This window comes from Mauremys reevesii, linkage group 2 (assembly GCF_016161935.1).
Source record: "Mauremys reevesii isolate NIE-2019 linkage group 2, ASM1616193v1, whole genome shotgun sequence".
Lineage (NCBI taxonomy): Eukaryota > Metazoa > Chordata > Testudines > Geoemydidae > Mauremys > Mauremys reevesii.
Window position 1 is genome coordinate 168171433 of NC_052624.1, and position 24636 is coordinate 168196068.

General features: G+C 41.7%; 1 protein-coding gene and 1 long non-coding RNA gene across 7 annotated transcripts; one reads left to right on the top strand and one right to left on the bottom strand.

Annotated features, from left to right (window-relative positions):
- Positions 1-200: 200 nt before the first annotated feature.
- On the top strand, positions 201-19218 carry LOC120397081 (leukocyte elastase inhibitor-like). The gene is made up of 8 exons (XM_039522548.1): positions 201-254; positions 6677-6861; positions 9615-9746; positions 10319-10462; positions 11008-11125; positions 12354-12496; positions 17451-17606; positions 17752-19218. Exons 2-8 carry the CDS (start codon positions 6694-6696, stop codon positions 18154-18156), a joined length of 1266 nt encoding a protein of 421 aa, XP_039378482.1. The 5' UTR covers positions 201-254; positions 6677-6693; the 3' UTR covers positions 18157-19218.
- Positions 7004-24364, bottom strand: LOC120397087. Of its 6 annotated transcripts, none has more exons than XR_005593669.1 (9): positions 24303-24364; positions 22921-23041; positions 21145-21270; positions 17876-17981; positions 16490-16547; positions 15441-15797; positions 10510-10636; positions 10308-10429; positions 7004-7607 (listed from the first exon to the last, which is right to left on the bottom strand). It is a non-coding gene; the product is annotated as an uncharacterized LOC120397087 (long non-coding RNA). The 6 variants fall into 6 exon arrangements; XR_005593667.1 differs by having other exon boundaries at positions 7004-7610; XR_005593672.1 differs by having other exon boundaries at positions 7004-7610; positions 15441-15793; positions 16484-16547.
- Positions 24365-24636: the final 272 nt, after the last annotated feature.

A 24636-nucleotide genomic window follows, 5' to 3' on the forward strand; every position in this document is an offset into this window, starting at 1 on the left:
TTGTCAGGGAAAATAGTCAAAATAAAACTCTCGTTGCAGAGAGTTGGACACTATCTTCCTCCAAAATGCTGCAAGAAACTACAAGATGATGGGTCTTTGACATGACTAAATTATAATGATTTCACCACCACTGCAGCAAGTGGGTGGAATATTATGCAGGGGGAGTGGCAGAGACTTTTATATTCTAGCAGCCACAGAAAACTGCTCGGAGCTCACATACTCAGCAGACAAGAAGACAAGAAGCAGACAAGAAGGTAAACATTTTTTAAACAATTTTGTTTTTTAACTATGAACTGTGATTGGTGAAGAAGGCTGTTTTAAAAGCAAACTTTTAAAATTAAGGAATTCTGTATGTTTGCAAAATAAACAATGTTTCAAAGGGGACAGACAGTTTGATCTTTTAGGTTGTTCATCTTTTGGAGAACTAGGCAACAAAAGCACCATGAAAAATCTGACCATGGGGGAGATAAGTTCAAAATTCTTAGAAGTGTATGTTGTGTGATAAAATCTGTGGTGACATATGTATGTATCTGCATGTGATACTGCTGAAGTTGTAATTAGTGGAGGCCCTTGGATAAAATAACCCAAGTCCGTTCACTTGAATGGCACAATGAAAATCCTATTTCTTCTCTTTGGCTTTTGGAGAGCTAGAGGTGAGAGAGTTGAGTATCTTTAGTTTTTCAGTATTGGTTGGGAGGTTAATGTCAGCTCTGGAAATATCCGATGTTGGCTTTGATATTTGGATTATGCTTTAATGTTTGGTAAAAAGCACACAGAGCTCAGGATAGATGTAGGTGAATACACAGATATAAAAGATCTTCATGCAGGAACAATAGGGTCAGAAAGTAGCGGAAGGAATGCATTCCCAAGGCACTAGCTACTAATTAGTGGAACACTGCCAACTGCTTTCCCACAGAGGATAATCAGCATTATTTCATTTTACAAATGGGGAAATTGAGAGTCAGAGGTTAAGTGTCTTGCCCAAGGCCATTCATAAAGGTAATTGTACAGCTGGGATGAGAATCCAAGTTTCCTGACTCTAAGCACAGTGCTACACGCACTGGACTATGCTGTCTCTCAGTGAAATCCTGTACAGCAACATGGGCACAACAAACGAGAAAGCCATGATAGGCCTCTTTAAAGGCAACTTTGATGGCTGAACTCTGCTTGCTTTGCTCATGCCTGTAGTTCTATTTAATGGGATAAATCTTATAAACAAGACAAGCAGGTTTGTGCTGAAGTCCATAAAAATGAGAGTGTTAGTGACATGATTCTCACAGAAGGAATTTATCTGGCCCAAAACCAACACAGAGGGGGAGTAGGAGTGCACAACTCATATTCCACTCCTGTTCCCAACAGTAACCAGCACAGCGACCCTATAATGTGTGTTGGGGCTCAGGATTCCTTCACTCTGAGCTTTGCTATGTTGTAACTACAGCTGGGCAGAACATTTATCATGACAGCTTTTCAAATGTAGTTCACCTGCTTTCTAGTTTGCAAAACTTCCACGAATTGAACCAATTTGAAAGGAACAAAGTTGGGTGAAATACTGTTTCATAGAAGTATGTCTGAAAAAGAAAACAGTCATTTTTTTTCTCTAATTCCCACTCAGAAGGATATGGATGAAAAAGAGCCCCTTCCAATACCACTGAGGCTTATGGATTAAACAGAGAACTAGGAGCCACAAAATCTTGAGTTTTATTCCCTCTTCTTTTAATGCTCTGCTAATATTTAATTATGAAGTAGGTAATTATTCAAATTCCCCATTTTCCTGCTGTAAAATGAAGGTTCAAAGAGATTAATTAACATGCCCAAGATCACAAACTCAGGCGCAGATTCTCTGCTGGTATAAATTGTCACAGCTCCACTGAAGTCAATGGAGAAAGATGGTGTAAATTATCTGAGGATCTGCTGCATTGTGTCAGCACCAGGATTAGAATTGGAGTCTGGTGACTGTCTGGTGACTGTCTCCCAGACAAATCAATTAGTCACCTCTCTTCACAGCTTTGTCTGAGTTTAGGCATATGTCTTAACTTAAAACGCTACAGCAGGAGGGCTGCAGCTGTGCTGCTGTAGTGTTTCAGGGTAGACACTTCCCATGCTGATGGGATGGCTTCTTCCACAGCTATAGGTAATCTACCTCTCCTCGAGGTGGTAGCTAGGTCAATGGAAAAATTCTTCCATTGATCTAGCGCTGTCTACACTCGGGATAGGTCGGTGCATTTATGTCTCTCGGGGTGCAGATTTTACCTATTGCCTTTTGGGGAGGTGGATTACTTATACTGATGGGAGAAGCCCTTGTCATTGTAGGTAGTGTCACATGGAAGTGCTTTAATGTACTGAAGTGCAATGCCTACTGCTCTATCTGGCTCAACTGGCATTCGGGCTGCTCAACTACGGAAAATCAGGCCCAAGATGTTGCAAGACGAGCATCCAAAACAAAGGACTTGTCTACACTTAAAACACTACAATGGCACAGTCTTTTGAGATTTTGCACAAAGAGGGCTTTTCGAGATTTCACAAAGCCTCTGAAAAATTCAGGCTGCTAAAATTTTGAGGATACAAGGTGAGGCATAACTCATAGGTGAAATACTTACATATATATATATATGCATCCCTTTCACCCACCACAACTCTTCAAGTGAACAGAGCCTTTTATATGTGCTTTTCACACTCCTTAGAATAGGAAGCATACCTATATTTTTGTGTCCACCAAATATCTCCCTTCTTTTCTTTATGAGAAAAAATGGAGCATTAAAAGTGGCTTAGTGAGAGCAGATGATGCAATGCAAACTGCCATAAGGCACTGTGCACAATAGGTTCCAACTTGCTTTAAATCTTATTAAATATGTAATTATGCTCAGACTAGGTTGGCATCTCTCCTAGCACCCAGCCCTTCTTTCTTCCATTTCTGTTCCTTGTATAATTTAATATTTTTACTGATATTATAGCTCTCTTTCTTTGAGCACAGCTTTTACCCTTCTAATAGTATTTACTAAAATTTCATATTCAAAACTCAAACATTTGATAGAAAGGTTTGCATAAGAGGGGTTTCTCCCTATTTAACAAAGGCATGGAAAAAGGTTTGTTACCTCCAAAAGGATTGTAGCTGGGTGATGTTCTCTCCAAAAACATCTTTTCCAAGTAGCTATTTGCTTTTCTTGCAAATATCAGCAACTGACAGCCCATCTTTAGAGCATCTTTGATTCACATTAACCATCAAAGCACAACTGTGGTTACGATCATCAGACTTGCTACTGTAGCTGTGTGCAAATACTTAGCTTACTGTATTTGTGTCAGGAAAATTGCTTTCTCAGAAAGGTGTATCAGCATGGCCTTTTCCTGTGTGCTCCTTTTTAAATGTTCTGTTTCCATTTTGAGATTTTTAAGCACATTTTGTATTTTTTTCTGGATATCAGTGTCATTTAAATTGTTTTCTGTACATAACACAGGGCTTTTCCCTTGTAAGGAACATTTGTATCCTGATCCATGCTCTGAATTGGCCACCCAGAGAAGGAGAAATTAAGAACACCAACCACCATCTTAGTTAAGCCTGAGGTGCAACACAGAGAGAGTAAAGATCAAACCCCACCACATATGAAAGAGCTCAAGCTACATCTTGGCACCAAGGAAGATATCTGTAGATATCAATTTAGATCTAAGCTAAGATCAATCATGTGAACTAAAGACTCTGAGAAGGAACGAAAATCCTTTGGAAGAGCAACTTGAGGATGCTTAAATTGCTCCAATGCCCACTAATGTGTGTGTGATTGTGCATCTTTGTGTGTTACTCATTGTACCCCTAAAGTAGATACTAAACCCTTAAGTCTGTTGTTGAAACTGCAAAAGATCTGTAGGTTAAATCAGTGTTCTAAAGCTGCTATAAATCTAGATTTTTAGAAAACATTCTGTGTGCCAGATTGCGAGAAGGTTACAGGCATTGTATTAACGTGGTAAGGGAAATATGTTAAACCGAGTATAATGCAATCTTTTTGAATAGCAAAGTTTAATGGGAGAAAGAAGCAGCCAAAAGGGAAGCTACCAGGGAATCTTTTTAAGAGTTGTACTTTAAAATCAAGGCAAAGTAACAGCCTCTGCTTTTTATCAGAATCTGAGCTAAATTACTCAAGTTAAAGGGAATGAAGTCTCCCATTAACCTTGCTGTAAAACCTTAAAAGGATCATTTTCTTTAACTTGCTCATTTAATTTCGTTTAACTTCCTAATTGTAGCAACTGGTGAGACAACAAATTATTCCATTGATTGTATTTCAGTTGTATCAATTTGGCCATTCATTGTGTTTTTCTGTAAATTATAGAGTCACAGAGTGTAACACCAGAAGGGACCATTCAGTCAGGAGAACTATAAATTCACCTCACTAGCGGTATAATTTCACTTAAACTTATGTTGGTTTTATAACACCCTGCTTATAATTTATATACCAATACACTGACTTAACATGGTTGTTCCTCAAAACTTGAACACAAAGTAACTTACATGGGACAGGGAGAACAAACTTAGTCATCCTGAGCCTATTCTATATTTCAATCATTTAAAATATTGCCTGATTCTTCCTATACCCTATAAGTTGGTCAGATGGCATTTTTTCTCTTCTTTATAAAAAAGGGGATATAAATAATCCTGGTAATTATTGGCCAATCAGCCTTTTAAATTTGGTCTTTAAAATCTAAACCAATTATTGGAGGTCAGAGGACTGTGCTGAGAGCTTTGACCTTTCTCTACAAGAACAAGCCAGCTTTAGGCATGGCTGCACAACCACAGATAATTGTTTCATGCCCAGGGCTGGCTCCAGGCCCCAGCACGCCTGCAGGAGGTCCACCGGAGCCGCGGGACTGGCGACCGGCAGAGCACCCCCTGCGGCATGCTGCCGTGCCTGGGGCGGCGAAATGTCTACAGCCGCCTCTGTTCATGCCCACACATCTGATTTATAAATATTGTTGCCTTAAGAGGAGAGTTTGATGTGCCTGTTGATCTAAAGTCTCCTTTTGATTCTTTGGGAGAAATTAAGGAAGGCTGGGATAGATCTTAGTTACTTTATCTTTTGAGACCCCTACATGATCAAATGGTGGCCAGGGTCAGAACAGGGTGGAAAGCACATTAACTGATCTCATTCCCATTATAACTGGCAACAAGGCTGTCTTCTGGCCCCCTTTTAGTTTTACTTTTTTTATCAATGAGGTTTTGGTGGCGTTAGAGGGGAGGTGGTATTTCCCTCCCAAAGTTTTTAACCGACCTGGGCGAGCTGAGGACGTGGCCAGGGGGAAGATTTGCTGTGTTGCCTATTATTTTGCAACTTTTATTGCTGTTTGATAACAAAATGTTCCTTCCCAATCTTGGCTCAGAAGCCTTTTGCATCATTGACTCAAAAACTGGAATATTAGTTGTACAGTGATAATGTTTCTGTTGTATGGGCAGTTGCTCTATTTGCCTGATTAGCAGCCCAAAAAAAAAAAAACGTGCAAGGGATATGCTCTTTATGACCTAAATGGATCTGTTTATAAATGGATCTCTTGCTCAACAGAGCTGGGATCTGAAATAAGCTCATGTTTTCCATGGTGCAGAACAGATGAACAAGCCTGCCTGAAAGGCATGTCCTGATCATTTAGTTAGACAGAATAGAGGAGGATGCAGTGGAATGAGGGACCCGGCAAGCTATTCACATTCTGTATATAGGATAGTTTTCATTAAGGATCAAGTAGTAAAGTTATAGTTCATATTTTTTCCATTGAGTGTTTCATCCTGTAATAAATATAGTGATTTTGTAAGTTTATTCCATGGCTACTTAGCCTATTATTGTGATTGCTAGAGATAGTAACAGACCTATTTATTTTCCCTTACCGTGTGACTAACTATTCATAGTTATAAGGGAGAGGTAGGTTATATCTAGTATATAATTAGGTTATTCTCTCCTAGTGCTGTTTTAACTAATCCAGAGTAGTCTAATTGCGATCCACTCTCAAAAACATGACCTGCTCATCATGAAAGAGAAAAGCAAACAATTTTAGCCAGGGCTTTTTCAAAGTTCTTACTTGCTTAGCCATCATTCAGTAAGACAAGATGGGAGAGGAAATAGCTTTTACTGGACTAAATATTCTGTTGGTGAGAGAGACAAGCTCTTGAGCTGACAGAGGTCTTCTTCAGGTCCTCTCACCAACAGAAGTAAGTCTAATAAAAGATATTATCCCACCCACCTCATCTCTTTAATATCCTAGGACTGACACGGCTACAACAACACTGCAGACCATTCAGTAAGGCAGAAAAGAATCCAGTCCTACGTTAGGAAATCAGAGCGTGTTCAGTTCTGGATCTAGTATCATTGCCCAGGCGAGCTGCATTCTTGCTGCTAAGCTGGGCACAGTCAGGAGCTGTGGAGAAGACCTAGAAAATCCGCTGCCCGGCAGCCGCGGTGCGTTTCGCCCTACCAGCAGTTTTTTGCTGGTGCCTAGAGCCGCCCCTGGGAGAAGAGTAGAAAGAAGATGTCTCATGGCTATACAAGATGGTGGATGATGATCAGTAGTAGCTTCCTTGGCTCAGGAGCACCAAAGCTTCTGTTGGTTAGCAATCAAATACAGTAATTTCAGCTGAACTCAGGCTTTAGTCTCACACAGTTGAGCAAAGTAAATTATTCAGATTTGGTTCTCTTCTTTTTGCTTCTAGCCCACTGTGACGTCACAATGGGCTCCATTTCTCAAGCAATTACTGAAATGGGTCTTGATCTTTACAAAGAACTGAACAAAAATGCTGCAAACAAAAACATTTTCATCTCCCCTATGAGTATCTCTACTGGCCTGGTCATGGTCCTTTTGGGTGCCAAAGGTAACACTGCTACTCAGATGCAAACGGTAAGTGTTAACAAAACACTTGTACATGCTTTTATATTTTACAAGCTTTTTTCTGTTAATGCAAACATTAAAAGTAATGACCAACTATGTGATAATTTTATTTAAAACTGCATTTGCTGCATCATGATTTCTATCACCTGCATGTAGTGTCTGTCTAATGATACAATTAGGATTCAGCAGCATAGAGGCAGGACTTAGGTCACATGGTGGCATGGCAGTCTGCCACCATTCCCTTACCGCCATCTTGGGCTCCATTTTAAAAATAATGTTTCTAGTAGTTATGTTTGTCAAGAAATCCTTGAAACTGGGAATATAACCAGTGCAGAGATGTTTGCAGAAAGTCTGGAGCAATTGTTCTGAGAGGTGTGAACTGTCCTGTTCATTTTAATGAGGTGTTAGCTCAGCTGTGCAATGTTGACATTTTGGGGTCTAATTTTCTGAAGTGCTGAGCCCCACAGCTCCTTTTGAAGTTAAAGGGAGCTGCAGAAGGTCTACTTCTCTGAAAATCAGGCCTTTGAATATAAACCTTACTTTTTCACTGCGCATCAGAAAGTCAGAGTTTAGTTTGCCACTGCCTCTTTATTTTTCCCAAGTTTGAACACTGCGTATGACTCATCCTCTCAGAATGTCCTTCAAACTTCCTGTCCACTAGCAAAATTGTAAGAGCTGGTCAGAAATCAGGATTTTTTTCCTCTGTCAAAAAAGTTTTCCTTTTCATCCAAAAACCAAAATGTTTTGGCCAAAAGCTGCTGAAAAAACAAAAAAAGTTGGTCAAAATCTTCTGAAAGAGTGGACAAAAGGCTGGACAAAATCAGTGTTCCTCAACTTCTTTGATACCATGGATCAGCATGCTGCCTTTCTAAACTGTGTCACGGAAATTTCAAGGACTGGTGCCAATCCATGGATAGGTTGTTGAGAAACACTGGACTAGATGACCTCTTGAGGTCCCTTCCAGCCCTACATCTCTATGATTGGTATTCTTAGGTTACCATGTGTAGAACCTGACTGCTGCACGAACACTTTCTCAGGGCAGAGCTTGCTCCCTTTTCACCCACCCAATGGCCTTGACAGCTATACTGAAAATGCTTATGTTAAAACAGGGATGGAGTTCCAATCTTCCCCAGAAAGGGGCTAATACCATCTCTTCTTTCTGAATTCAAGTGTCAGTCTCAAATTGAGATTCACACCTTGAACATTTTCAAAATGAAAATGTTGTTTTCCTGTTCAAAATGACGAATTTAGTGTAACCCTTCTGCCCGTCTGAGTTGGCAGCAACAAGGGCCGGGTTCAATATCTAGGGGTTCTGTTTCAATAACGCAATGCAAAACCGGCTCGAGCCCCCACCCAGTGACCTGGGACAATTACATACCACCCCCCAGGTGCCTCTAAGAGGCAATACTTCCCCTCTCGCAAGCACTGAGTCTGAGTGTAGCAAAATCCTTTTAATAAAGGAGGGAAACAATGCGGCATTATGTTGGGGAAACACCACAAACAGGATTCATAACACAAACCATGAGCAAAAGACACCCTCGCCCCCCGCAAGTAAGTTTGGCAGTATCCTTTTCCTCTCAGGGTCTTAAGTCCAGCAACCCAAAAAAATCACACAAAGTCCCCAAAGTCCAACATCCCAAAAGTCTGAGTCCCTGGTCAGTGCAGCCCCAGAGTTCAAAAGTTTATCTGCAGAGTTTTACCCACCCTGGATGGAAAGCCATCTCATGAGCTGCTCCAGCATCGCCATCCCGTGGGCTGCTCCAACCATCCCACAAACTGCTCAGCTCCACTCTGCTTCACTCCACTTGCCATCCCGTGGGCCGCTCCAATCATCCCACAAAGTGCTCTGCTCTGCCAGCTGCTTAGCAATATATCTTCAGGCTCCCCCACTAGTTAACACAGCACTCAGTGATCTCAGCTCTTAGTAATTTTAGCTACCATTGGCCCAAAGTGAATTCAGCTCAGCAGCCTGTAACTAGACTCTTAAGGGAATCAAAATCAGTTCTACTATTCAATAGTGGAGAGAGGAGAAGGTGCAATTGGTATTTCAGGCCCTCAAAAGAGGCCCATACCACCAAGTACACATGCCTGCCCCAGCCTCTCTCAATTCACTGGGTTTTGGAACCCATGTCCCTTGTCTAGCGAGTGCTACTTAGTTGGTGGTGAGTCCTTCTGTCATAAAACAGTTCCACTGTCCTTGATTCACATAATCAGGGTAACAATGCTTTATTCTTCCTGCCCCAATAACAGAGAAATTGGGGATCACAGCAGACAAAGTGACCATTTGGGCAGCTGTGGGCTCTTGCTAGCCAGGGTGGGTGTGCCTTTGCAAACAAGACCAGCCCGTGAAGGTCTTTTCCACAACTCACCATCAGATGTCAGGGTAGAGCTCATCCTGACTGCTTACATTAGAAACAATCTACTTATAGTTTAAAAATGTAAAGTAGAAATTGAAGTGTTTCAAAAATCATCAGAACAAAATGTTTTGATTGACCCAACATTATTATTAATTACTATTATTATTATTATTATTATTATTATTTGCTTGTGGGTTCAAAAATTTTAGATTTAGACATTTTATCCCAATTTGGGACTGGAAAACTTCTCAAAATCTCAAGTATTTTGTCAGGACAGGAAAACTATTTCCTGCTCCACTGTAATTAGTATCTAGTGTTACAAACATCTTAAGATAAGAAAAAGCCTTTCTGTGGAATGCATTTATGCCACTTACAGCTGCAGTAATATTACAATTTCAACCACAGGGTCTTCATTTGAATAGAGCTGCAAGAAGTGCAAATCTCGAAACTGGGCCTGTCTCTGAAAGTGGGATGACAGAAGCTGAGCCAGAATATCTCAAAGAAGGGCAATATCATCAACTTCCTCACTTCCCAAAGGTACCTCATCTGAACAAGACTGAGTAGCGTTTTCATAGCTGTAAGGGGAGCTGCAGGCTGTATAATGGTCAGTGACAGCCATTAGAGGAGTCATGATCACAGGCAGGAGGCCACTCTAGTATACTAGAAAATACTTGATCTGGAAAATACTTGATTGATTGATTAAGGGCCCAATCCTGGAGAAATCAATGGACACACGCACACACCCACGGACACACACTCTATACTAAGAGTCGGGGGAGCAATTCCCCTGCTTGTGTACAATTACTCATGCTAGCTCTCAGTGGAGCTAGCATGAGTATAACTAGCAATGTAGCCGCAGTAGTAGAGGTATAGGCAGTGGAGGCACTGCTGAGCCATGCTGAGTACATGCCCACCAGTTTCAGGCAGGCTTGTACTTGTTGCCGCTAGCTGTGCTACAATGGTTATGCTGTTATTTATATTCATGCTACCTCACACTGATAGAGATAGTTGCATTATACGGATGTTTGAGTATTGGTCCTGTTTTTTTAACTTTTATACAAATTTAACAAAGAGAAAATGAAGTGTCTTTATTTCTACCTTGTTTGAAGCCTTCTCCTTCACGATGTGACTTGGTTGGAGGAATCCACACAGAGTTCCAGACACTCCTTTCCCAACTGAAAAATCTCAACAAGAGCTATGTATTGAGTCTGGCCAACAGTCTGTTTGCACAAAAAGGATATAATTTTCACCAGGTAAGTTACCAGTGTTTGTTACATGTGAGAATTGAGTCAAAGCTCACCTTTATGCCAGAGATTCAGGGTTGCCAACTCAACAAGTCTTTTTGGTGGGAGTTGGCTGCCTAACTCCTCTTTGTGGCCTTGGGAAATCTTCCTTCATGGTCTGGAGACTTTTCTCTTTTTGTTCAACTACATGTTAGTGGGATGAATGCACCAGATGCTCAACGTAAGTAACAACAACAGTAACTTTCTATGTCTTATCTAATCCTTATTTTTACACTTATTGTAGGTAAGTAATTCTCCATGAAAAATCACCAATGTAATAAGGGTCCAGTTCATGATTGTACTATAAGGCAATTAGCTATGTCCAAATGCTCAATGAATAAACTTCTAGTACTTGATGTCAGGGCTAAACTTTAGTTTCCCCAGCAAATTCAGTCCTGAACAAATTGTAAAAGAGCATGGCTTTTTTTCTAATTGGCTTGAGTCACCCAGTTTCTTACGGAGGATCTGATTTATGGATTCTAACATTAATTAATGATCTTTATTTTACTGTACAGCAATATTTAGAATGCACTAAGGAATTATATGGAGCAATGCTGCAAACAGTCGATTTTGAAAATGCTACAGAAGCAGCCAGACAGACGATAAATTTCTGGGTTGAAAGCAAGACACAAGGTAAGAAAGCATAGGTCCTGTTGTCATTGGTTTTTCTCACTCTTTCAACAAAACAAGAACCAAGATTTGAAAGCAAAAGGTTTTCTACCTGTGGGTGTGAGTCCTTGTCTAAAATATTTTTACATTAAAAATATGAATTTGTTATCACATCCTCATTTTTATAACATTGCCTTCATATCCTGGTTGATGGCAAGAATATGGGTCCACAGTGCTGGGGCAATAAATGGGGGCAACAGAAGCTGTGGGTCTAGCTGTGAGGTAGAGCAAAGCCAGGGAACGGGAGAAGACAGATCAAGAGTCTGATCGTGTGGGAAGCAGAGATTACAGAGCAATGCCCAGGGTGTGGATGATGTCCTAACTGCCAGGGAGGGTCAGTCACATCATGAGTAATACATTTTCTGTTACCATCTCCTTTAAGGACCCAGACATGAGTAATGATCTCTTGCACACTGGCTTGAGCAAAATATATGGCACATTCCCTTTACCTAGGCTGCAGTCTCACCTAGCCAAAGATAATCAAGCTTTGAAATTTCAAGCTGATCGTGGACAGAATGGCTCAGAGGATTGGTTTTGAGTGGTGGAGATTTTTCTCTAAGTCATAGATTTGCCTTTGTCTCTGTAAGCAAGTCAGTTGTGAATAAGAAGTTATCAGCTGATGACTGTCCAATGACCCATGTGGAAAGAGTTGTTGTTTTCAGTCAGGTTCCTAGTATCAGAACCTGAGGCCCACATTTCAAAAGCAGCCTCACAATGCTGGAAATGCATGATTGTACAGAGAACCAGCCCAAGGGTTGTGCACCAGCTAACTCCAACTTCAGGCCTCAGAATGGAAGTAAAAAACTGACACAGATTATTACCAATCCCTGGAGCCATTCTGTCCATATTTGACTTAAAAAATGCAACTGAAATGGTGCTGGCCCCCTGCACAGTGGTGAATGTCTATACCCTCGTTGAATGTGGTGGGTTTAGTGAACTATCTACTTAATCCTTCTAAATCAGGGCTGAGTCATATTAGTAGCAGTGCATAGAGACGCTTACAATGCAGCTGGCTATTTCATCACCGTTCTGCGGATAAACAGAAAGATTTAATTTGCAGAGCCAAGCACTAGATTTTCCCCATGTTAAATTAACCTTGCAAATAAATATTAATATATGAAAGTTCAGCTAGATCCATCTTGTCTCTAATGATAATTTACATGTAGCTTGTTTTTCTCTGACTGTTTTTAAGGTAAAATCAGGGAACTCTTTGTTCCTGGTGTTATTGACCCAACCGCTGTGCTGGTGCTAGTGAATGCAATCTACTTCAAAGCAACCTGGGAATATAAGTTTGAAGAAAAACACACAATGCCAAAAGACTTTAGGATAAACCAGGTACTATAGCAGCATTCTATATTTTTAGCTTTGTTTTATCTTAGACACCTTCAACAAAGTCACTGTGGGGCACAACTTAGGTATGGACCTATAGACATTGGCATCCTATCAACCTTACAAGCAAAATGTGGGTATATATTAAGCATAACCTGACTCTTCTACTGTATGAAAGATGTCAGGGCTGTTTTTCAGTAGTGGCCAGTGATCTCAAAGTGAATGAAGAAAACAAGAGCAAAACTGTAGCAAGATTAGATGCTTAGTATGATACACACTTGGAACATGGTATAAACACCAGGATACAGATTTCTTTTTTTTAATCTACAACAGTGCTTCCCTTAGGCCATGATCCTGGAAAGACTTAAACATGTAAGTAATTTCAGCATAGGTCCGTTGACTCATGTGACTAAAGTTGAGCATATGCAGAAAATTTGAGCTTCGACTTCAGAATCTTAAACCCAGTCCTGCAGGTGCTCGTAATACCAGACTAGTGTCAGAAACCTAGGGAAGGAAGGTTGGGGTTTAGACATGAATTTGTTTATGGTACTCGTGATGTCACACACATCTGTTAGAGAAACAAGAAAGTCTGAAGTTCAGATTTCTCACAATGTTAAGGCAATTGTGTTAGATTTTATTAAATGATCATTATACTTTAATAAAAAGTGTAAGTTTTGGGAATTTAAAAATGAAATTGCAACAAAATGCCTATTATACTTCACATTCAAAGGCAAACAGCAAAGGAAAAAACAAAACAAAACAAACAAACAGGTTTGTGTTTGCTTTTTTATCATGTCTGAAAAATTTTACTTTTTTTCTTTGTTTGCCATAGGATTTCAGGGAATGTCAAAGCTGGCTTTCCCTGTTTAGCTGAGTTCTTAGAGGCCTCAGGTGCCAGTTCAAAAGAGTTGGGACATATTGAATCTTTACAAAAATATTTTTCCAGTATTTGAGTCCAACTGATGTTATCAGAAATAAACAGTCATTTCTCTCACTTAATCCAATTTTGCTTGCTTGCTATCTATTGTGCCAGCATCTTACCAGTTCTCATCCATGAGTTCTTTTAGGAAAAAGAAAATACATAAGATGAGGCCTGAATTCCTACAGTAATAAAACATGCAGATTTTTGTTGAGAGTCCTGTTCTTCACTCATTAAAAACAAAAAGGTCAGCAACCTATATCCCCATCCTCCCCTTTGCAGGGTTAAGAGACTAGCAAGATGGTGTTGCTACAATATCTAATGGGTTCATTTATATCTGAAGCTTTTACTTTTTTCTTCAGAATATGGACAAAGAATCTGTTCTACAGCTGAGAACAGTCAGTGCATTTGTGAGCACCATATCGCATACAAATCTCAGCTACACCTTTTTATTTTAGTACAGATTAGCAGGGAGGGAAATTTTATTGAACAGTAAAAAAGGGTGTTACCATAAAGATTCCTTGCTGAGCAAATTGGTTACACCTAAAATAAGACTTGAGCAACAACTTAAACAAAGATATTGAAAAGGATGAGACGCCCATTAAAGATGGTAATTTTTCCAAGATGAATGATATGAATGGATGACTGCCAGGAAACCTAGATATGATTGTAGTCTGGACATGGGTGCTGAACTGCTACATCATACAGAAGCCCACAGAGATGGGGAGAAATTGTGAAAGTGAATTCCCAACAAATGTTGGGAAACAAAAGTCAGCAAGGTAATCCCATTTGTTAAAATGAGCAACTCTATTTGCATAAGCAGTGAACTTCAGAGGGGGTTAGCAGTTTAAAGCCATATCTTCTTCACGTAGGGGGAAGAGGAATAATAAATAATTGTTATTAAGCTCTATCTTTGTACAGGGCAAGGTACAAACAAATGGGGGAGCTTCCTGAGTTGAAGTGCTCATGATTCTAGGAGACAAACTATGATTTGGTTGCACGGTTCATAAAAACAGGAAGGCTACACTTGTATGGCTTGTCATACATCAGCATTTTTTTCCAACCTAGGTCATCCCAGATCTCTTCCTGTGTGGAGCCGCTGAAGAATATGTGTCACAGGCAGAATGGGGAGGGGGAAGTCTCCCTTCCAAAAAGCTTCTATTGTACGGCTTTCAGCAACACTACAATTCTCCTTTACCTAACAGTGCCATATAGATGTTATTTAAATGACTGGTTAGCAGTGATTTTCACCTCTCCTGTGTTGTTTTATTCATGCCAAGTAGTTCCAATGACATAAAATGTTTGAAAGATGCAGGAAGGTGAACTGAACCAGTCGGGGTGTGTGTATTTTCCGTGATCTTGTCACTTGAGGACTGGTCACATGTATGCTGGTTTTATACCAGCATAACTCCAGTAGACCTGATTCTCCTCCTACTTACACCAGTTTTAAATTGACTTCAGTGTTGTTAATCCTACTTACACCAGTGTAAGAAAGAACAGAACCAGGCTCACTGACCCCAATAGAGTGTCTCTTGATTTACACCAGTAAGAGAAGGATTGTGTTCATAATCCCTAGGTAAAAGCACCCCAGTGATTTTGAAGCTTTCGTCCTGGTGTGATTATCATGCCTGAAATTTACCCCTAATGTATGGTCAATTGTAAAAAGTATAAGAAAGTTCATAAGATGTCGCAATACCTTATAATTTTTTGCCTGCTAGGAAATTAACCAGGGAAAATAGGTCAAATTGTTTTCAACAATGAATGTTACGAACACATGCAAGAGAACAAGACAGAGAAACTGGATTAGTCCAAACAAAAAGGCCTGCTGATATGGTTCAAAGACTGTTGAAATCATGCTTGGTAAAAAAATAGATGACATGGAGCCAGAAGTTAATGAAGCAGAATTGGCATGGTGGATATTAGGCCTAATTGCTGGACAAAAAATGAGAAGATAAACTGTGCTGCCCACTTTCCCCTTTATTGTGGTTCTTAAAAGGAGACATTTTGGAAAAAAATCTTCTCCCTTCCTACCTTGCATCCCACCTTGTTCCATCTCATCTCCTTTGACCCATAAAAGAAGGAACAGACCAGCTTGAAAGATTTTCATCGCAAGAAGACCACCAGTAGACCCTGCTCTTGTTCAGAGAACTTTGTTTTTCACTTGTTTCCTGAAAAACAAATGACCGCCAGTCCTTAGTCCATCGATGGGGATACTTAGTTGCCAGCACCACAGAGGCACATAAGATCCTCTTCTGCCTCTTTTTCCTTGTGTGTTATTTTCTGCCTCGCTTCCTTCCTCTCTCTCACACTCTCAGCTTTTCATCAAATTCTGAAATCTCCAGGTGCTGATGCAGTGCAGTTGATAACATGACCACAATCCTGCCCTGTCTAAGATGAAAAGGCCCAATCAGACAATGTCCCTGACTGGAATGTGACTCAGAGTCCAAGCAACAGGTGTCATGGTCAACTTGCCAGCCAAAGCATCTATTTGTAACTGAACAGCCATCCAGTGCTCCAAAAAGATCAACAAAAGCTGTATTCCCCACCATAAGCACCGACTCCATGGGTGCTCTGGGGCTGGAGCACCCATGGAAACAAAATAGTGGGTGCTCAGCACCCACCTGCTGATCAGCTGTTTGGTGGTGGGCAGGAGATGCTGGGGGACGGGAGAGGGGGCGGAGCAGGGGTGAGAAGAGGTGGACCAAGGGTGGGGGTTTGAGGGTAGGGACAGAGTGGCAGGGCCGGCTCTAGGTTTTTTGCTGCCCCAAGCTCTGAGAGCGCATCTGCCCTGCCCAAGCAAAAAAAAAAAAAAAAAGGCCAGAATGCCACCCCTGGAATTGTGCCGCCCCAAGCACAAGTTTGTTTTGCTGGTGCCTAGAGCTGGTCCTGCAGAGTGGGATGGGACCTCAGGGGAGAGTGAGAGTGGAGAAGAAAGTAAGAGCCTGTGTTTCCCCCACCGTTTCCATCCTGTTTCTCCTCCATTTTGTGTGTTTGTTAAAAAGAAGAGAAGTGAATAAGACTGAAGAGAAAAGTGAAAAAGAGAACTGTTAAAAAAAAAGAAGTGAATAACCTACACACACCCTTTCTTTTTCCATCAAAGAACGGTTGCTGAAACATGGGAAACTGATATTTTGCCTCCTGCAAAAGGAAACAAACTTTAATAGATTTTAATTAAGTTTGTTTTGCATAATCACTCAATTCCAGTTTCACTGTAAATGCTTATTTTAATGTTGCATTCCTTCTGGTGTTTAATCAATAAACTTTCAACTTTAGAATGAATGTTTTTGGGTGATTGTCGAGGAACAGAGTAAATCCAAGGCATCTGCAGAAAATGACGTATCACTGTTGGACAGTGAAAGAGTTAATAAAGATTTATCTTTTAATTGTTGATATCAATTCAACAGTCCCACTGACTTTCAGTGATACATAGGCTCCTAAGTGTCTTAATAATGCTTGAAAATGGGACTTAGGATCCCAAGTCACTTAGCAGCTTTTGAACATTTTACCCTAAGTTAACATTGCCATACCACTTGTCTATGATCTATGTTAGGTCCAACTTCTCTCCATTACACCACTTTAAATCTGGAGTAATTCCACTGAACTCAATTACAAGTGGAATTACATCAATGCACTGAAAGCAGAATTTGGCCTATGCACTGGAACTCAGCTGCCTGATTTTTTGTGAGTTGACTCTCACACTAGATCAGTACTGACTTCACTAGAGGCTATCCTGATTTACAGCAGTGTTTGAGATCCACATCAGGCCCCAGATCTTCAGGTGTGAAAGTCCCTGGTATTAATCTACTACATTCCCTCATTTTGTTCTATTTTCAGCACCTTCTGTTTTTCAAATGATAATCCCATTTTAAACACTAGCTTGAGCAATACTCTGATATGCCTTGATTTATAGTTTCTCATTTACTAATATAAATGACATAAAATATTTATTCTATTTACAATCAGTGTTCCTTCACATTGTCTTTCGTTCAAATGCAGGAGGGCACAGTCAGTTGTATTTATGTATCATTTTCTTTTAAATAGAATGAGAGCAAATCTGTGCAGATGATGTATCAAAAAGACAGATTTAAAATTGCCCATATACAGGAGATGAATGCTCAGATTCTTATGATCCCATATGCTGGAAAATCACTGAGTATGATCATACTGCTACCCGATGACATCACTGGTCTGGAACAGGTAAAGACATACCACTGAATATCTGTGAAGTAGCCCGAACTTTGGCTCTGCTTTTTATCTGAATTAAGCTTGGATAAAGATCTGAATTTTCAGAACTTCTCAGTTCCTTTGTCATTTATCTTGGTCTCTCTTTTGGACCCTATAGGTTGAAAGGGCAATGACTTATGAGAAATTAACACGCTGGACTTCCTTGGAAAGTATGAGAGAGAGAGAAGTGGAGGTATATTTGCCCCGGTTCAAGCTTGAAGACACCTTTGAGCTCAACTTACCTTTACAAGAGATGGGGATGATTGATGTCTTTGAGGAATCAAAAGCTGATCTCTCTGGAATGGCTCCCTCAAGGAAGCTGTTTCTGTCAAAGGTTGTCCACAAGGCCTATGTGGAAGTTAATGAGGAAGGCACTTTGGCAGCAGCTGCTACAGGAAGTGTTGTTGTTAACAGATCCAATCTATCTGATGGTCTGTTTATGGCTGACCATCCTTTCCTTTTCTTTATCCAGCACAATCCCACCAATACCATACTCTTCCTTGGAAAACTCTGCTGTCCTTGAAATCAAGGCAATTTTCTACCTCAGCAAGCACAGACAGATTATCTTATATTCTTCTACCCTGAAATACTAGGATAGGTTTCTTTTCTTAGTGCTTTTATAATCCTTTGAAATAACAAGCTAGGAATTTAGGTGATAGCTTTTTAGACCCTTTCTCTAGAAAGGAGAGAATTAGGGTCCATATCAGGGGCACAGGCCATTCCCACAAAGCAGAATCTCTTTTGCTAACATAGGTCAGCAGTTCAGCCTGAGCTCAAACTCAAGAAGTATTTGGCATAGCACCTTCATGCTTCTGATCAGTGTAGTTATAATGGAGTCTTACTCTGTTACTATACTTTTAAGCAACCTACATACTACCCAATTGCAGCTCATGTGCCATCTTTGAACTAGATCTTTAACACCGTCAGCCACATTCTTGGTCCCAACTAAGAACACTCAATTGCAAAGCAGCCACACGGTTGCTGTGAGAGCATAGCCAAGGACTCCTGTTGGTAGGTATCTGGCCCTATGTCACCTTCTCCCTCCCTCATCCACATAGGGTACGTCTACACAGCAATTAAACACTTGAGTCTGGCCTGAATCAGCTGACTGAGGTTCGCGGGACTAAAAGAGTTGTGTAGATTTTTAGGCTTGGGCGGGAGCCCAAGCTCGGGACCTCATGAGGGGGGGGAAGGGTCCCTGAGCCTGAATGTCTGCACAGCAAATTTTAGCCCCACAGCCTGAGCCCAAGGCAGCTGTATGAATACATCTCCCTAGAGAACATGGTGGGGTTAGAGAAAGGAAAAGTGACTAGTGCTCCACTGATCCTGGTCCCTGTGTCACAGTTGTTACTGCAGCCCTTCCAAATTAGAACAGTGATTACAATGCGTTAAATCATCATAGGGGCTATTTGGGGCCCTGGCCAGCCCAGTATCAGGAGTAGAAAAATGGTAGAGAAGGGTCACATTTCTCCCTACCCCACTTTCTGCAGCTGTGTGCTAAGTCTGAACTTGAGTCAGATGACCGTTCAGTCCTGTCAATTCTCTTTTCTCATTCATGTTCAAATAAGAAATATTTCCCTACAGCAAATAACCATGTATGTGCCGATAAATGCATCGCCTTACCTGTGATAATGGATGCTTGATTTGTCTTTGTGCTATTTTACACTATATTAAAAATCAATTGCACATAAAACCCCCCTCTTCCTTTTTTGGACATAAACCCACAATATTTCAGTTTACAAAGGTTTACACAGGAGAGTGATACAGTGTGACTTGGGTGTCTTATCTACATGAGATCTGAATTTTGTCACATAGCTGGAGTAATGTTTTGTATTATAGCAGCACATAGGCCCCATATCACAACTGCAGCTCCTATCACAGGGCAGCTCAGTGGCTACCCGGTGTGCCACACTGCCTGCCCAGTTCATGTGGTCTCATAATCACAAACACACTAGGCGGTTACCCTTTCATCACTTATTATTATTTCCTTACAAAGTATAACAGTGTATGGCAGGCTTACCACAAGAGAAAGCTGCCATGCAGCCATCACTCCTCACTCCAAACTCACCCTCTGAACCTAGAATCATAGGATTAGAAGTGACTGTTCCTCCCACTTAGAGCCTTTCAGTTACTGAGCCCATTGCCCCATTAGTCCAGCAATTGCCATCCCAGGGTCACCAATCCCCAGCAGAAATCAATTAATTGGCTTCAATTAAGCCTGCGCTCTTCCCAGTGCTGCAACAACCTCCGTGACCAGGGTGCTACTAACAGTGCCCTGTCAAAGAGCCCCATCTGTACACATGATAGAAGATAAGTTCTTCAGGGCAGGAATTGCAAGACAAACACGGGGTGGGAGAATGGAAGTGTCATCTCTGTGTTACAGATGGGGAACAGAGACAGAGATTAAAGTGATTTGCTCAAGAATATACAGGAAATTTAACCCAGATCACCTGTATTCCAGTCCCATATCATAATCCCCAAACCATCCTTCCAGGGGTATGTTTATTGCCAGAGACATGAACATCAAAAGTCTAGAAGGGAGGCCAAGAAAAAAAAACAGAGGAAATAGTCCACTATGTCATGATCAAAAGCACTTAGTATACTGTATCTAAGGAGCATTTGTGATTCTAAGTCCATGCCAAACTGTTTCTGTATGTTTCGCTCTGTATAAGAGCCACCCCACAAGGTTTGTTACCATTATCACATTCATGTGCACTATTGCCAGGCAACTTTGAAGGAAAATGAAAATCACTAGTGTGGTTTTGATTTGGTATTGTCTCTTGCATTCACAGAGACAGTAGTAAAACAGACAGGTATGAACTGGGAGAAGATCACTAATGATGGAAGTTATACATCAGTTAAAAAGTCATTGGCCAGATATTCATGTAGATTGGAACCCATTAAAAACCTAGACCCAAATTCTCCAGTCATTAGGCAACTTCCAGGAACCTCAGCTAGAGAGAAATCTTTATAAAAGGCTGCCAGGATTTGGCCTAGAAAGGAGTGAAATTGGTACATTTCAATGGAATTTCATCTTACCTATTGGTCTTGACCCAATACTCACTCCTGTCAATAGGAGTCTTTCCATGAGAGCTAGATTGGGCCTATAAAAAAAAGCTTCACTCTATTTACAGTGAAGTTTCACTCTGCAATGGTAATTCTTTGGAAGGTAACAATTACCAACTAACAGACATGAATTAAGTGCACCCTGCCACTGCTTAATATTTATTATTAGGCATCTAATCTATCTGTGCAGAGTGTTGACATTATGTTGTTAGTGGTTTATCCAGCCCAACTTTAAATGCCTCAGGCAATAAAGTGCCTAGTCTTTGCTGAGCAACAAAGCCAGTAGCAATGCTGTTATAGATGGAAGCATCTGAAAAACCCTCAGACTTTAATGCAAGACATAATGCCCCCTTTTTTTAGCCAATCTTCTTTTGAGCATCTCCAGGGACAGCTCCTCAGCCACTATCCATGCTCTAGCCCAATGCAGATAAGTGTTTCCCTTTACCTGGCCTGAGTTATTTTGATTTTACTTTGGAGACATTCCTTTTCTCACATCTTCAGATAACGGGAAGAGAGGACTTGTGTTCCCTTTTCATCTTTCTGTGATAGTCAATGGCAGAGACCCCACAAACTGTAGGGAATTCAGAAAATAATGGTTAAAAATGCATGTAACAGAGGCATTGCAACAAAATGGCATGGATTAACATTAGACTGACATAATTCATTTATTTGCACTAATAAAGAGAAGCATTTTGTAGTCTCCCAGGACCTGTAAAGCTACCAGCAGTGCTGCAAATATGCAGTGGGAGAGATCCCCTTGTACTCTGTCCAGCTCACAGGCCTCATTTAACAAGACTGTAGGTGGGAGCTGGCTTGTAGACTGTAGTTCTGGCATGAAGTACACTATAGTCTTTATGGAAGTTCCATAGAGCAAGCTGCCCTGAATTGCAGTTTTGTTCTCTACCAGATCAAAAAACCTGCAAGTTTTGATGTGTACAGATACAGTAGACAGTATAACTGGTGAAATCATTTGTTATACAAAAAAGCAATATTGAAGGGACATTCAGGGTGCAAAGTTTAACAGTCAGAAGCTAGGAAATGCTCAACTTAAAGTTGCCTCTGAAACCTTAATTTGGCCCCTTTGTGGCTATGAAACAGTCTTTAATTACCTCATACTAATACTATGTTTTCCAGAAGACCCCTGTGTCATTCAGTGCACATGGTGGATAGTGCTGGGGCTGAATCCAGGTTGTGGAGTGAAGGAGGCTGTTGTCTGTAGAACCTCTGGGTCATTCATTTCAGCAGTTAGAAGGTATGTAATGAATGAAACAGGGAATGGCAGGAAGCGAAAAGATGATCTCATAGTTAAAGCAGTTGAATGCTGCCCTGAATAATTGGATTCTATCCTTTCCTCTGCCACAGAGTTCCTATATGATGCTAGGCAGGTAGCTTAACCCACACGTTTTGCAGGTGGACAACTAGCTGTTTGTTTCTTATTTTCTGGATGCGCAAACTGAGAGACCTGGGCTCTGATTTGCACAAGTGCTGAGCACTCAACCGCAACTGAAGTTAATGAGAGCTGTGTGCCAAAAGAAATTAAATGCTAGATTCTCTGAAGAGTCAGGCCATAGGCATTTCAAACTGGGCACTCCAAATCAGTGCATACTATTAACATTGATGTCCCAGTGCTTCCGTTCCTCATTGTAAAATGGGGAAAAGATCACATCACTTCTTCTTAGCATATGTGCAATGTGCCTCAGGTGGCACTTGACCAAGACTCATCACTAAATTTGGTCCACTGGTTGGATCATTAGCTTCTCCAGTCTGGAGCAGGTACTGACAAGGAGTGTGACGTGAATGTTAATCTATGCCCCCCCGTCACCTCACTGTGGCATTGTGAAGGTAAATTAATTAACATTTGGGAAGCACTCAGATGTTATAGTGATGAGTGCCACAGAAAAGCTCATAAGGAAATTAATAATTCTGTCTGCGGTGCTGTGTTTGAATGATGTGCAGTAAATATTTACTGAAGAAACACTAACGCTGCTCATTCATTTAACATTGTCCATCTTGTGCACTGAATGAGGCAGCAGTCCTGTGACAAGATGTGATTGTGTAATTAGATACTGTATCATGATGCATGGATACTTTAATTAGGGCCTTTCCTAACTTTTGTGAGCGTGGCTTTGCAATCTTAATGTTCCTTTAAGAAAGCTTTGTGTGTGCAACTTCCTAGTGTTTAAAAAACAAACAAACCTGAAAACAAAACAAACAAACATACCAAATCTACAGAAATTCCATCCTATGGAACCATATCGACTTCCATCTGGCTCATCAACCAAATCCAAGGAGGTACCACAGCAGCCTTTTATTTTTTTGAATAAGTGTTTTTCAGTTTTCAGCTGAAAACCAAAATATTTTAGTTTTGGGGTGCCACATAAAGTCAACATTTTCTGCACAAAGCAGACACTTTTGGTAAAATCTTTTAGTCAGTGTCACAGCCCCATCAAGATCCCTCTGCTGGACACTTACCAGGCTAAGCTCCCCTTGGCCTAAATAGGCTCCAGGTGCTGTCTCATTCTTTGGCTTCTAAAGTCACTCCTAGGGTACAGACATAGGTGTAATTTGACGTCTATACTTGGGGGGGCAGCTCCATTTATATTTGCAGGGCTGGGCCTGCTGTGGAGTCCTACTGCCATGTGTGGGTTTCCTGTTGACTCAGAGCTGGCCCCACACTCTGTCTCATGGTGCCGCTGGGGCCCTCCCTGGCAGAGCCGAGCCAGTTCAAGTAATCTTGGAGGCTGGACAAGCTGTGCTGCCAGATAGCCTGGCCTCCCCAGGCTCAGCATGGACCAAGCCAGGCAGGTGCTGATGACACCCTCCGCCTCAGCCACCCACCACCTGTGACAGTCCCATGGTGTTGCCCAACAGTCATGGACAGGGCTGACCTTAGTAAAATGGCACCCTGAGAGAACCTGTATTTGGTGTCCCTGGTCCCCACTGCCCCAGGCCTACCTTGCTCCTTGCCTCTTGACCTCGGTGCCCCCCTGACTATGGTGCCCTAGGTGGTCACCCATGTTGCCAATCCATAAGGCCAGATCTGGCCATGGACTGCAGGATGTGGTGGCTCAGAGCGGGAACAGCTGTGAATACTCTGGCCTCACTGGGAGCCACTACCTTTCAGGGCCAGGCCTCTTCTCTTGGCCCTCCACCCACTGCCTGACAGCTCTACTTTGCTCTTTGCCACCTGCCAGAGGCATTGGACTCCTCTAGCTCTGTGCAGGGGCCATTGTCAGCTTGCACTCCACCAGCATATACAGTTTGGTGGGAAAAGCCTTCCCATTCCCCATGTGGCAAATTGCCAGCACTATTATGATGAGTCTCACGCTTTCTCTTCTTTGCGGGGGGTGGGGGTGGGGTTCAGGGCACCATTTCTTGCCCCTGAATTGGAATATTAATTGCCCCACTAGTGTCTTTGAGGAGGGGAGTGGAGAGGGAGGGACCTGGGCCCACCCTCTACTGCAGGTCCCAGCCCAGGGGCCCTGAGGATAGTGGTGAACCACTTGAACTGGCGGTTCCTTCCCCTGGGCTACTTCCCTCTCCTGCCCTTCAGCTTGTGTGGGGCTTCCTGCCCTCCCTCTGCACAAGCCAGGTGCCCCTTACCTAGGGTCTTGGACTTCTTAGCCCACCGCAGCACTCCTCCAAACTTTCCTCTACTTTCTCTTCAAACTGTTCTCTGCTCCAATCCTTTCTGCTCCAACTCCCACACTGTCTGATTGAAGCAGGGGTTTTATCATGTGACTGACTGCTGGTGCTCTAATTGGCTTCAGGTGCTCTAGTTAATCTATAGCAAACTTTCTTCCCCTTACAGGGAACAAGGCTCCCTTGTAACACTCTCCTGCTGCCTTCTGGCCATGCTGTAGCACACCCCCCAAACTCCACCCAAGGGTACAGACTATCTGAAACCCCTTCTTGGAAGTGGCCTCAGCACTGCTGA